This window comes from Sarcophilus harrisii, chromosome 1, assembly GCF_902635505.1.
Source record: "Sarcophilus harrisii chromosome 1, mSarHar1.11, whole genome shotgun sequence".
In the NCBI taxonomy this organism is placed as follows: domain Eukaryota; kingdom Metazoa; phylum Chordata; class Mammalia; order Dasyuromorphia; family Dasyuridae; genus Sarcophilus; species Sarcophilus harrisii.
The window spans coordinates 690,317,894-690,331,844 of NC_045426.1; the positions used below are offsets into that span (position 1 = coordinate 690,317,894).

General features: G+C 39.4%; 1 protein-coding gene across 8 annotated transcripts in view; it reads left to right on the forward strand.

The window, feature by feature from the left end:
• The window catches only part of RPH3A (rabphilin 3A), a 354,517-nt gene that overhangs the window by 317,986 nt on the left and 22,580 nt on the right, over positions 1 to 13,951 (forward strand). For all 8 annotated transcript variants that reach the window (XM_031948624.1, XM_031948625.1, XM_031948622.1 and 5 more), the window contains 3 exons: positions 975 to 1,049; positions 4,022 to 4,131; positions 8,334 to 8,460. In XM_031948624.1, the coding sequence (XP_031804484.1) occupies positions 975 to 1,049; positions 4,022 to 4,131; positions 8,334 to 8,460 (312 nt within the window). The remainder of the gene's footprint in view (positions 1 to 974; positions 1,050 to 4,021; positions 4,132 to 8,333; positions 8,461 to 13,951) is intronic.

The window sequence follows — 13,951 nt, forward strand, 5'->3', positions numbered from 1 at the left end:
CAGATGCTGTTGTTTACAGCTGCCATTGTTATTCCCATTTTACAAATGTTGTTGTTTACAGGTGCCATTGTTATTCCCATTTTACAGATGCTGTTGTTTACAGGTGCCATTGTTTTTTCCATTTTACAGATGCTATTGTTTACAGGTGCCATGGTTATTCCCATTTTACAGATGCTATTGTTATTTCCATTTTACAAGACAACGGTTAAGTAATTTGCCCAGGATCACACAGCTAGTGTGGGCAGGATTTGAGGTTTGCCTTGCTGCCTCTAGGCCCAGTGCTCTAACCATTGTTCCATTTAGCTGCCTGAAAAAAATTAGCTTACATTTATTTTGCATATATTTTTCTGTGTACTTGGGGCACATATTGTTTCTCCCAATAGGAGGACAAGGACTATTCCATTTTTTAAATCTTTGCATTTCCATTTCCCTGAAGCAGCTAAGTGGTATGGTGGATAGCTCACTGGGCTTGGAATTAGGAAGATTCATCTTGAGTTCAAATCCAGCCTCGGACATCTACTAGCTGTGTGATCCTGACCAAGACACTTCACTCTGCCTCAGTTTCCTCATCTGTAAAATGATCTGGAGAAGGAAATGGCAGATCACTCTAGTACTTTTGTCAAGAAAACCCAAGTTTTGGGGGTGATGTTGTAAAGCATCAGACACAACTAAAAATGGCTGAACAGAAACAAAAATCCCCAACTCCTAGGACAGAGCCTGGCCCGTATTAGGTACATAATCGATGCATGATGATTGGATGATAAACTTACCCTAGAATCATAGCATTAGAACCAAAAGGAACCTTAAAGTCCAACTAGTCTAACCCATTCACTTTACAAAGGAGGAGACTGAGGCCGGAAAAATGAAATGATTCGGTCACGGTCTCACAAGTGACAAATAGCTGAGCATGGAACCACACACTGGTCTTCCTGTTCCGACTGCAGCACTCATACTGGCTTGTTTTTCTTTTTCAGGGATTAAAGCCGATGGACTCCAACGGCCTGGCTGATCCCTATGTTAAGCTGCACCTTCTGCCTGGTGCCAGCAAGGTAACATATTGCCGGGGGCCTCTCTCCATCTCCCCAGCAGATGGGCCCTGGAAGCAGCCCAAGGCTACACTACTAGAGAGCCTGAAAATAGCTCCTCGTTCCCAGAAATAATGCCATGGGGGGAGGTGGTGAAGCCCCCTCGAGTGAGAGAGACTGAACCAAGCTTTACCCTTTCCAAAAAGAGAGGCTGGGCTACCTCACCTGGCTCTCAGTCCAGAAACATGACCCTACTGGGGAAACTGGGAGAGATGGGGGGAGAGAGGAAGGTTGACTGGAGGGTGGATCCTTATTTTCTATATTCACGGTTTGACTGGGGAAATTGAGCTAACTGTCACTCTGGCCAACAGTGACCCTTGCAAAGAATCTTCTCAGAGCTACCTGCTGCCTATGGTTTCCCTAGAGACTCAGCCCTCATGTTGGGACTGGGAGACTTAGGTTTGATACTTAATGGAATCACAGAAACAGAGAATCTTAATCAGAAGGGACCTCGGGAGCCATCTAGTCCCCAAACCAGAGAAGTGCAATGAACAAAAAAGCAAAGCAGTGGTTCTGGAGTCTGAGGATCTGGATTTGAATCTCTCCTCTGGTGATTAATACCTATGTGGCCATAAGCAAATAAAATGTCTTTACTAGCCTGGGCCTCAGTTTCCCCCTTTGCAAAATGAAGGCACTGGATCAAATAGCCTCTCAGGACCCTTCCTGAGTTAAACTCCTATGAGCGTTTTGCTTGAAGATCTCCATTGGGGAGGAACCCATTACTTTCCAAGGCATCCATTTCCACTTTGTAATGGTTCTAGCTGCTAAGAAATGGTTCATTGCACATTCCACCCACTGCTCCTGGCACTGGGACCAGGAAGAACTAGGTTAATACCTCTCATGTGGGATGGTCCTTCAAATATTTGAGGATAATTATTATGTAAGGATAATTATCATGGGAGGCAGCATGATAAAATGGGAAGATATTTGACTCTGGAAGCATAGGACTTGGGTTCAAATCCCATCTCTAATAACCATGACTTGTGTGACTTTGGGTGAATCATTTAATTTCTATTAGCCTCAGTTTCTTCATCTGCAAAGTGAGGGGGTTGACTAGATAACCAAGTCCCTTTTAGCTCTAGCTCTTTTAAGTCCTCTTTTCTAAAGATTAAATAACCTATGGTCTTTCTTTTTTTTTCTCTTTTTAATTTATTTTTAACTCACATTGCTTTATAAATCATGTTGCGAGAGAAAAATCAAAGCAAAGGGGGAAAAACATGGAAGAGATTAAAAAAAAACAGAAAAAAGAAGTGAACATAGCATGTGTTAATTTACATTCAGTCCCCTTAGTTCTTTTTCTGGATGCAGGTGAATTTTCTATCCAAAGTCTATTGGGATTGCTTTGAATCACTGAACCACTGAGAAGAACCAAGTCTTTCATGGTTAAGCATCTTGCTGTTATTGTGTACAATGTATTCCTGGTTCTGCTTGTTTTGCTCAGCATCAGTACATGTAAATCTTTCCAGGCCTTTCTAAAATCAGCTTGTTCATCATTTTTACAGAACAATAATATTCCCTTGCCTTCATATTCCACAACTTATTCAGCCATTCCACTACTGATGGGCATCTACTCAATTTCCAATTCTTTGCTACCACAAAAAGAGCACTACAAACATTTTTGACCATGGAGATCCTTTTTCCACTTTTATGATTTCCTTGGGATACAGACCCAGTAATGGCACATCCCCTCCAATATTTATCATTATCTTTTCCTGTCATCTTTTCCAATCTGAGAGGTATGTGGTATTATCTCAGAGTTGTTTTAATTTGCATTTCTCTAACTACGAGTGATTTAGAATTTTTTCAATATAACTAGAGATGACTTTAATTTCATCATCTGAAAATTGTCTGTTCATATCCTTTGGCCATTTATCAATGGAGAATGTCTTGTATTCTTATAAATTTGACACAGTTCTTTATATATTTTAGAAATGAGACCTTTATCAGAAATACTGGCTGTAAAGATTTTTCCCAGCGTTGTACTTTCCTTTTAATCTTGTTTCTGTTGATTTTCTTTGTGCAAATTTTTTTTTAATTTAATGTAATCAAAGTTGTCCATTTTACCTTTCATAAAGTTCTCTAGTTTTTCTTTGGTCATAAATTCCTTTCTTCTCCAAAGATCTGATTGGTAAATTCTCCCTAATCTATGGCCTTTCAATCCACCCCATATATCATAACTTATAGGCCTTCACCATCTCCTCCAAAATGTTAGTGTCTGTCCTCCCAGAAGAATGATACAATAAACTGAACTCTCTGTATGACCATCATCAAATTGATTCACTTCCTTGAACCTAAGTTTCCTCATCTGTAAAACAGAAATGTCAACCCTTGCATCATCTACTTCCTTGGAGATGAATAAATTTAGAGCCATCTCCATTCTCAATGTTCCCATGGACTATTTGTGTCTGACCTATGATGGAGCCTTCAAAGCTCACATTGGTCTGACCAACCACAGCTTTATACTTTGTTCTTTGACCCCTGATATAGTGATGTCATTTTGGACCTCTCAAGAAAAAGAAAAAAAAAAAAAAAACCAACCAAGTAATGTACCTCCCAGTGCTTTGAAGTGAAACTACTTTCTAGACCTTAAAATGTTCTTTTAAAAGCGGGTTGTTATTGTTTCTTGTTTCTTAAAGTCTCCTTTAACTCTAAACCTCTTTTTGCAGAGGAGTAAACTGAGGTTTATGATTATAAAATCATTTGCTCACAGGAAAAGGTGTAGACAAAGATTCTGTTAGTGTCAGAATCCAGCTTTGCAGACATTCTATACAGAGTTCTATCCTCGGGAGGATGGAGTAAATGAGTGGGGAATAGAATTTCTTTGAGAAGATATTGGGAGCATCCCAGAACCTCATTTTGAGAACTCCCAGAAGGGCTGGATTCCATGATCTGACTCCACACTGATTGAATGTCCATGTTTTTCTCTTCAATCCTAGTCCAACAAGTTACGGACAAAAACTCTAAGGAACACACGAAATCCCATCTGGAATGAAACCCTGGTCTATCATGGCATTACTGATGAGGACATGCAAAGGAAGACCCTGAGGTAAGTGGGGAAAGAAGTGAAGGAGATGAGGAAAGAGAAAGGAGGACACTGGGGAAGAAAGGCAAAGTTGAATTGGGATCATTTGGGATGAGCGTCAGGATTGGGCTGAGGTCTTCTTGGGTCAGAGAGAGTCAAGTCACCCAAGTTTGAAATGTGAATCTCAGACCAGATTCTTCCCTTTCCCTCACTCCTTATATCCACCCACTTGCTGAGCCTTTTTGATTCTCTTTCCCTTCCCTTCCCTCTCCTACATCGATTCCCCTCCCTCCCATCACACATAACTACTACCCTAATTCAGGCCACATCACTTCTTGTCTGGATCATTACAATATTCTCCAGATTGGTCTGCTTCCATTCTCTCCCTCGTTCTCCAGTCATCTTCCATGCATCTGCCAAAATTGCCTTCCTAATGCACATTTCTCTCTTGCTCAAGATTCTTAAATGGCTCCCTATTCCCCCTGAATATTACACAGCCCAGAATTGGAAACTCTCCAATTCATATTGCTTCTCTTTGTGTATTATGCAGAGTGGTATAGTGAATAGAAGGCTAGTTTCAGGGTCCAAAAACCTGGATTCAGGTCTAATGCATATTGTCTACTGTGGCCCCTGTTATATAGAAAAAAGTTTGAGAGACAATTTCTGGATAATCATTTGATTAATTATGGTTAGTGGGTAATTAATAAAAGAATGGTCATTTAGCTAACTCTCATAAGCCACATAACTGGCTTATGTACCCTTGGAAGAGTAGGTGTTCTAACAGAGTAATTCTGATCGGTTAAACAATAAGAGACTAAGTACTTTGATGAGAATTGGACTTATTCTAATGAGGGCCTGAGGGATATGATTGATGTCTCAATCTTGAACTGGGAGATTTATCTCTGCCCAGATTACCCCATTCTCAGGCCATCTAAACCATGATTTCCAAAACCTTTTCCTCCTTTTTGTTCAGGAAATTTTTATACGATTCTGTATAAATCTAAGCTGAGGCATTTCTGGCAGCATTTGTACATGCAAAATGCCCATGTTGTGTGTTCAGAACCAAGGCTGCAGTGAAGTTGTACAACATAGATAAGCACTGCCAGAAATAACTCGAATTCATTATACATTTGATTTTGAATTAATTGGTGATCATTGCATTCAGAAACCTTTTATTGTTTTACAAGCCCCACTTTCGGTTATGTGCCCCCCCTGTGGGGCCTTGACCTATAGTTTAAGAAGCTTTGATCTAAACAAAAGGGAGAATCCGCTTCCATTCAGACTTGCGTGACTAAAACACAATGAGCTGGATTTACTGGCTCCAAAATCTCTTTACCTTTTGATCAGATGTAAATTTTCTGTTGGGTAAATCTCACTCTAATAATGTTACTCTAGTAGTGTTGATCACTCTCTAATAATGTACTGTACTTCAAAAGCTGGCTGAATAATCTACAGGAGCTGATTTTTTAATGAAGAAATCAAAAGGCAAAAAAAAAAAAATCTTTAGCCCTAATTCAATAATTAGTTACTAATAGAAGAGAAAAAAAATCATTTCTCTTATTCTGGACAAATCACTTAATTTCTCGGTGCCTCAGGCCACCCTTTAATACTGTAAGTTGCCCTATGGTTGATGATCTACATAGAGGGAGTTTTCCTCACTGGGAGTTCTCTGTACTAATGAAGTTACTAGTCCAATTCCCTCTACCTCCTTCCCTCTGAAGCCAAAAAAACAAACTATAAATATTCTACATTCTAACTGGTTTACTAAAGGATGTTCCTGATATCTCTGGTTCTTAGTAATTCCTCCATCTTCATATTATGTCCTATTCACTTTGTAGAAATGTTCTATCCCTTTATTAGAATGGAAGCTTTTTGAGGGCAGTTACCTTTTTGCCTTTATATCTCCAATACCCAACACAGTACCTACTATTTAGTAAGCTCTTAACACATTTTGGGGGGAGGAAACTGGGGTTAAGTGACTTACCCAGAGTCATATAGCTAGTAAGTGTCTGAGATCAGATACATGAAATCATGTCCTCCTGATTTAATGGGGGCCAGTATTCTATCCATTTTGCCATCTAATAGTCCCTTAATACATTTTTTTCAACAAAATAAAGAACAAGTTTAATTCAAATAGAATTAATCCAGGAGGGCTTCTTAGAGAAGACAAAATTTTCAAAAAGATATTTAGGCAGGAAAGAGATATAACTACATTAATTATTGATTAAGATCAACCTTCTGATTGATTTAATTAATTACTGAGAATAAAAACCAGAAGAGAAATAATTGATTGTGTGACTTTGAATATGGCCAAAACCTTAGGTTTCCAACTAAAGTACTTAAGGTTTCTTTGACTTTGGATATGATCAAAATCTAATTTCTGTTGTCTCTTCTAACTTCCAGTCAACCCTGCCACCAAGAAATAGTTTTATTTTTACTGTTTACATTTCTGAAAGTTCATATTAGTTGGTTAACCCAACAACTAATTTTTTGGTAGAATATAAACTCCTTGGTTGTTTTGTTTTGTTCCCTTCATAAATTTTTAAAAATTGAATTGTTGAGGCAGGCATAGGAACATGTCTGTCATCCTTGCTACTGGGGAGCATGAGACTGGTGGATCTTTTGAGCTCAGGAGTTCTGAGCTGCAGGGAAACTACAGTCAATCAGATGTTCTCATTCAGTTGACCCCATAAGATGGGTCACAAGGTTACCCGAGGAGGATCAAACCAGTTTAACTCAGAAAAAGAGCAGGTCAAAGCTTATAAGCCTATCATCAGTGAGACTGATGCCATGAATGGCTGCTGCATTTCCAGCCTGGGCCAGTTTCAACTTTTACAAAATTAATTATTAATTAAACTGAAATAATGGATTACCCATGGTTATACAGGGAGTAATTAGCCAGTTAATGGAATTAATTATCCTTTATTATTTCTCTGATCTAGTCAGTACTAGGGGAAGTAGAGAACATTATAGAGAGAGTGATGAATTTGGAATCAAGAAGACGAGTTCAAATCTTAACACTGCTACCTACTACTGATAGAATCCAACTCTCCACACTTGTTTTCTCTTCTACAAAATGAGAAGAAGAGCAGCTAGATGGTGTAATGAAGAGAATATTGACCATGGAGTCAGGAGAATTTGCATTCAAATTTAGCCTCAGACACTTAACATTCACTAGCTGTGTGACTCTAGTCAAGACACTTAATCTCAACCACCTCACCAAAAGAACCACAACTCAACAACAAACAAACAAAATGAGAGGAATTGGACTAATTCAAGAATGCCAACCTAAAATAAAAACAGGAACCACTAAACCATACATAAGGTTTTCCTGTAAGAGACATGTTGACTTAGAAAGCCACAGATTAATACTATGTTCGATCTTGTTTTCATTTATTTAGTTTTTCCCATTGATTTGTTTTGTTATTTTTGGTTTAGTCTTATTTATTGATAGCTTTGTTTATTTTGTTATTTTATTTAGTCATTTGTTTATTTACATTTTAATCTGGTTCTGCCTCATTTGGGCCAGCTTTCTCTTTGACACTTTTGGACTAGATGACTTATTAATAATCTCTCCTAACTCTAAGTGTATAATCCCATAATCTTTTTTCTATTCATCAAGACATATAAAGAACCAGCTTTGAGGCCAGAAAGAACTGTGTTCAAATTCCACTCTGATATATACTAACAGTGTGATCTGGAGCAAGGCACTTGATCTCTTAATGCTCCAGGAAGTTTTAGGCAAAGATGGTCCCAATCTACTTTTGTAGAGGGAATTTCCTCCCAAGAGAATTCCCTATCATTATGGAATAAAAAATTCAGTCCCTATTCCTGTTCTTATCTTATTTCATCTGAATACGAAGTAGAATGGTGGAAAGAATATAGACTGAGTGACTTTGAGCAAATCACTTCCTCTTTGTGGGCCTCAGTGTCCCCATCTGTAAACTGAGGATATTAATACCTATCCTTTTATTCCATAAAGTGGTTGTGAACCATAAATGCTACAATTTATATAAAGTGCTTTGTGACAAGAAAGCTCCATGGAAATGTCACTTATTATTTACTAGACCATCAGTACCTTGAAGGCAGTCATTGTACCTTATTTCAAACTTCCTTCCTGAGCTCCCAGCACAGAGCATCAAACAGAGCATGCTTGATTAATTTTTGTCAGTCTATTGGATGATTTCTCTTCTTATTATTATTTGCTATTATCATTCTTATCTCAGGATTTCTGTCTGCGATGAAGACAAATTTGGCCACAATGAATTCATTGGGGAAACTCGATTCTCCCTGAAGAAACTGAAACCTAATCAGAAGAAGAATTTCAACATCTGCCTGGAACGGGTCATCCCTGTGAGCTAATTAGTTCGGTTCAATTCACCAAACATTGATTAGCCATCGATTATTATTTTTCTTCTACCTCCCACACTGTGCTGGGCCCTGGGGATAGAATCACAAAGGAAATAGTCCCTGTCCTCAAGAAGCTTATGTTCTATAAAAGGAAGCAAATATGTCTGCAGAGAAGTAAATATGAAATAATTTTAGGAAGAGAGTACGAATTATATGGAAGAATAATGAAAATGAGCCTTGAAGGGAACTAAGGATTGTGACAGGTGGAGATAATGGAAAGAGCTTGTGCAAAGGTGTGGAGGTGGGAGATGGAATACTACACAGATGCATGTATATGTATACAGATGTATATATATATATATATATACACACACATGTATATACACACAAAATATATATGTTATAAATAACCATATGCATGTATGTGTGTGTGTGTGTGTGTATGTAACGTAACAATTAAGCACCAGATAGAAGGTACAAAAGGCTGAGATTTGGGAGGAAAGAAGGAAAGCACATGGTTATCTATCAAAGACAGTTGCAGGAGGTTTAAAGAATTGATATAATAACAATCACAGCTGGATAGCCTAGTGGAAAGCTTCTAAAACTGTGCATCATGACCTTCTATGGGCTCACATAACTGAATATGAGGGTTGTAAAATTTTGATTTATTATCAAGAAATATTTGATTTTAATATCTATTTTATATATCTACATATCTGGGATCGTGTAAAAATTTCTCAAGCAAAAAGAGATGGCTAGTAGAAAAAATTTAAGAAGTTTTATGGCTATAACACTGGTCTTGGAGTCACAAGGACCTGAGTTCAAATTCTGCTTTAGACATTTAGTAGCTGTGTGACTCTGGTTAAGTTATTTAACTTCTGCCTGTTTCAGTTTCTTCATCTATAAAATGAGGATTTATTATTGCTAATAATAATTACAGTAATTTTGATTTAAAAAATTTTTTATTTCCTCTTTTTTTTTTTTGAGGCAACTGGGGTTAAGTGACTTGCCCAGGGTCATACAGCTAGGACGTGTTATGTGTCTGAGGCAAGATTTGAACTCAGGTCCTCCTGACTCCAGGGCTACTGCTCTATCTACTGTGCCACCTAGCTGCCCCTTTTAATAATTAAATTTTTTTTAATAACAGTAATTTTGTGCTAGATTTGTAATTTCATTGGGAAATCTCAGATGAGGAACTACCCCCTCCCACTACCCCCTCCCACCAAAACAGGTGGACTTCCTCTTTGTACTTTTATAGTAATCATAAGAATGGTATAGAACTGAGCACTGAGAAGTGAAGTACCTATAATATACCAGACACTGGGCTAAGCAGTTCAAAAACACAAATGTAAAGCCCCGTCCTCAAGGAGCTTATATGGTATTTCATATACCTTTACAACTTCCCAAGCCCTTCAGTGACCATGATCATTCTATATGATGCTTTCAAGAAGAGTCCGGGTGATCAATCACTGGTTGAAGCTGTTGATGAAGGGGTGTTTGGTCATGTGGAGATTAAGGTGCCTTCCAACTCTGACATTTCATGATTCTAATAGTAATTAAAGCTAATAATTGTATAGCATTTTAAGATTTGCAAAGAGTTTATAAATATTATTTCATTTGATTATCATAGCAAATGTGGGTATGGCTATTATTATCACCCCAATTTCAGAGATGAGGATATTTAGGCTGAAAGATTTTAAATGTCTTGGCCAGAGTCATACCCTAGTAAGTGTCTGAGGCAGGATTCAAAGTCAAGTCTTTTCAATACCGAATCCAGTGATTTATCTTGATGACTGGTTCTGTAATGCCATGATTTCATTTGGTTTATTTCCCCCAGTTTACAGATTTAAAAAACTGAGGGTTCAAATGGCAACATGTGCTTCCCTAAATCTTACAGCTAGTAAGAGGCAGAGGCAGGATTTGATTCCAACTTTCTCTTGATTTCTTGCTCTCTTGAAGTTAATTCTTCCGACTCCTGTTGTAGGATTCTCAACAGCAGTCCAGGGAGAATCTGCACAGTAAAATGAGGCAGTCTATGCTAAGGATCAAATGAGCAAACAAGGATCAGAAAAGTCCAGAAGCAGTCTGGGAAAATTTCATTCATCCATTGGTCAACAAGTATTTATTAAATCCTTTCACTAAATATTTTTTGAGTACCTACAATGATCAAGGTTGTGCTTGAGGAGATCCAAAAATATGTCAAGTCCAGTCCCTTCTTTCAAGTTCCCCACAGGCTCACAGGGGAGTTAGTCAATCAACCAACACTTACTAAGTACCTACTATGTGCAGAGAACCATGCTTAGAACTAGGGGAGACACAAAGTTTAGCTAAGACTTAGTCTTTGGAATCTTGAAACTTACTGTACAATAAGGGGCAAAGAGACCAATGCAAAGGATGATGATGATTGAGGATGACAATATCATAGTTAGCAATGGAAGAGACCCCAGTGGCCATCTAATTCAACTCCTTGGTTTTACAAATTAGGAAACTGAGGCCCAGAGAGATAAGAGGATACACTCAAGGAAGTGACTACAGCAGATTTCAAATTCAGGCTTCAGAGTGTAAAGCCAGGATTCTTTCTACTCTGGCACAATCATGTGGTGATTTTAGGTTTGCAAAGCATTTTATGTCAAGTACTTCATTTGACACTCACATGGCTCCTTTGAAGGACTCTTTGAATAGTGGAGGCACATTTGTGTCTACATGTTATTATAAAAGTGAGTAAACTGAGGCTCAGAGATAAGGAACTGACCCAGAGGACCACAGTTGGAAATATCAGAGGCAGGATTCCATCCCAGCTCTCTTTTGGCCTCAAGCCTATGTCTCTTTCCACCATGTCATAGGGACATAGACCATGAGACAGGTACAAGCAAAATGATTTTTAGTATCAGTTGAACAAGTTAGGCCTTAAAGGAAGAGAGATCTGGGCAAGAACAGAAGAAAGATTTTACAGAATTTCTGGAAGGGAATGAATGGTGCTAAAAAAAGGCATGAAGGTGGGGAAGAATAAACAGAACCCTGGGGAGAGATTTAAGAGGGAAGAGACAAAACTCTGGTAGTTCCTCCTTAATCCCTGCCCTTTGCTCCTCCTATTGAATAATAAGAGGAACCTTAGAGAACCCTCAGAAATGAGAAGTTGTATTTAGCACTCGGAGCTGGGAAAAGTATAGAACAGCAAATGTCAGGGCTGGAAGGGGCCTTAGAACAGGGAATTTCAAGGTTAGAAGGGGCCTTAGAACAGCAAATGTCAGGGCTGGAAGGAGCCTTAGAACAGGGAATTTCAGGGTTGGAGGGGCCTTAGAACAGCGAATGTCAGGGCTGGAAGAGGCCTTAGAACCCAAAATTTCAGGGTTGGAGGGGCCTTAGAACAGCGAATGTCAGGGCTGGGACAGTTAGCTGAATTCTTGAGTTGAAAAGGATATCAAACCTTCCAAATTTATCATTTGACAGATGAGAAAACTGAGGCTCAGAGAGGGGAAGTCATCTGTCCCAAGTCACCTAGTTTATGACTGCCCCATGACTGGAATCCCTTTCACCCAGGCTGATGGCTCTTTCTGTGCCATCCCTACCTTACAGCTGGCAGTGTATCCCTTTTCAGGAAGTAGGTATGGGGAGGCTTGGAGGAGCAGGGATCCTGCAGCAGCAGGAGCAGCAGCATCTCACCATATGGTCTACCAGCGAAGGATTATCTTCAGGCTACATGAGGTTTTTATAATACAGGTGAACCGAATGAGCCACAAGAAGGATGATCACAGTAGGGAATAATATTAAACACCAGAGTCCTCAAAGTCAGTCTCCTCCATGAGCTTTGGGGAATAACGTGTTCCCATGTGGGTCTTCACGGGTTAATTAGTAGTTTGCTGGCTCTTTCTAGTGTAATTGCATTCTCTTCATCAGAGAAATCACTTCCATAGACGCTGCTCTCTGATCAAAGTTCTTCCTGCTTTAGAAAGCAAACAAGGGTGGAGGAACAGGGTGGGGGGAGGTTTGTCCCATTCTTTAGGAAGCTCCAATAATAGTTGGGGCACTTGCATCCCCCCCCCAACCCAGTCCTTAGAAAATAGTCCATATTCTTTCTCCTCCACAACTGATCAGAAATGACTTTTCAGCTGCTGAAAAGGGCATCTACTTCTAGGTAAATATCTCTGCTGCTAAATGCCATGACTGATGGGAAAGGGAAAGAGGGAGAGAAATTCCCCTCGGCCCAAGGGTCTCCTTCAGAGGGAAAGGAATGCCCTCCACAACCAATTGTTGAATGGCTTTTTATCTGAGGGCATAACTGTGACTAGTGACTGGTTGTGACCTATGTAGCCTTAAGGGCCTCCATTCAATGGCCAGGACCAAAAAGCTTCTCAGGGTGATGAAGGAGTTTCTCCCTACCTTATTATGAGGTTGTCGGGAAAACTCCTTAAGGGAGATAAGGGAAATCATAGGACAATTATTGTTTAAAAAAACCGCATTGGAAATACAATTGGCCAAAGTCACACATTTAATAAGAGACAGAGCCCTGACTGGAATAGTTGATAGCTCTTAGCAAGTATTAATTAAGTGCATATTATATGCTCAGTACTGGACTACAGGTCCTTGTCTTCAATGAGCACACATTTTAATGGGAGAGACACATGCAAACAGATTATCCAAGTTGTTGTTCAGTTGTGTCTCATTCTTCATGCCCATTTGAGGTTTCCTTGGCAGTGATACTGGAGTGACTTGCCATTTCTTTCTCCAGCTCATTTTACATATAGGGAAACTGAGGCAAACAGGGTGAAGCCAAGGATCACAGTTAGAAAGTTTTTGATTTGAACTCGGGTCTTCCTGACTTCAGGACTGATACTCTATCCATTGAGCCACCTAGCTCCCAGAGACTATCAGCGTAGATGGGAGGTAACCTCAGAGGAAAGGCACCAGCGTTTGGGGGACAAGGCAAAGAAATGAGAGGGAGACCAGGAGAGACCTCTTGCATTTGGTAGAATTTGAGTCAGTGAAGCTGGGAGCATGGGACACATGCAGTAAGAAAGTAGGCATCAGAACTGGGAGGAGTGTCACGTGCCAAGAATTACAAGAAGTCACCAGGGAGCACTTCATTGCCAAGTCTGATGACCCCTTCTGAAACCTCATTCTTCTTAGTTTCTCTGCAGCATTTGACATTGCCTTGATTTCCCCATGGTGGGGATGGAAGGTGGATGGGAGTAGGACTGCTTAAGAAAGACCAAGTGTATTTTCTCCAACTGTACTTTTCCTCATCTGCCCTCTGCTGGAATTGTTAGTGAACAGCAAAGTGAATTAAAAAAAATTAATAAAAAATGAAAGGAAGAATCAGAAACCTAGAATGTCATAACCAGGAAGGACCTCAAAGGCTAGTAAGCCAAACTGCCCTCATTTTTCAGAGAAGGAAACTGAGGCTCTTCGAAGGGGAGAGTGACTTATTGAAGGTCATATATCTCCAGAAGGGAATGATCTGGACCTTTAATTTCAGCTCCTTCATGTAAATAGA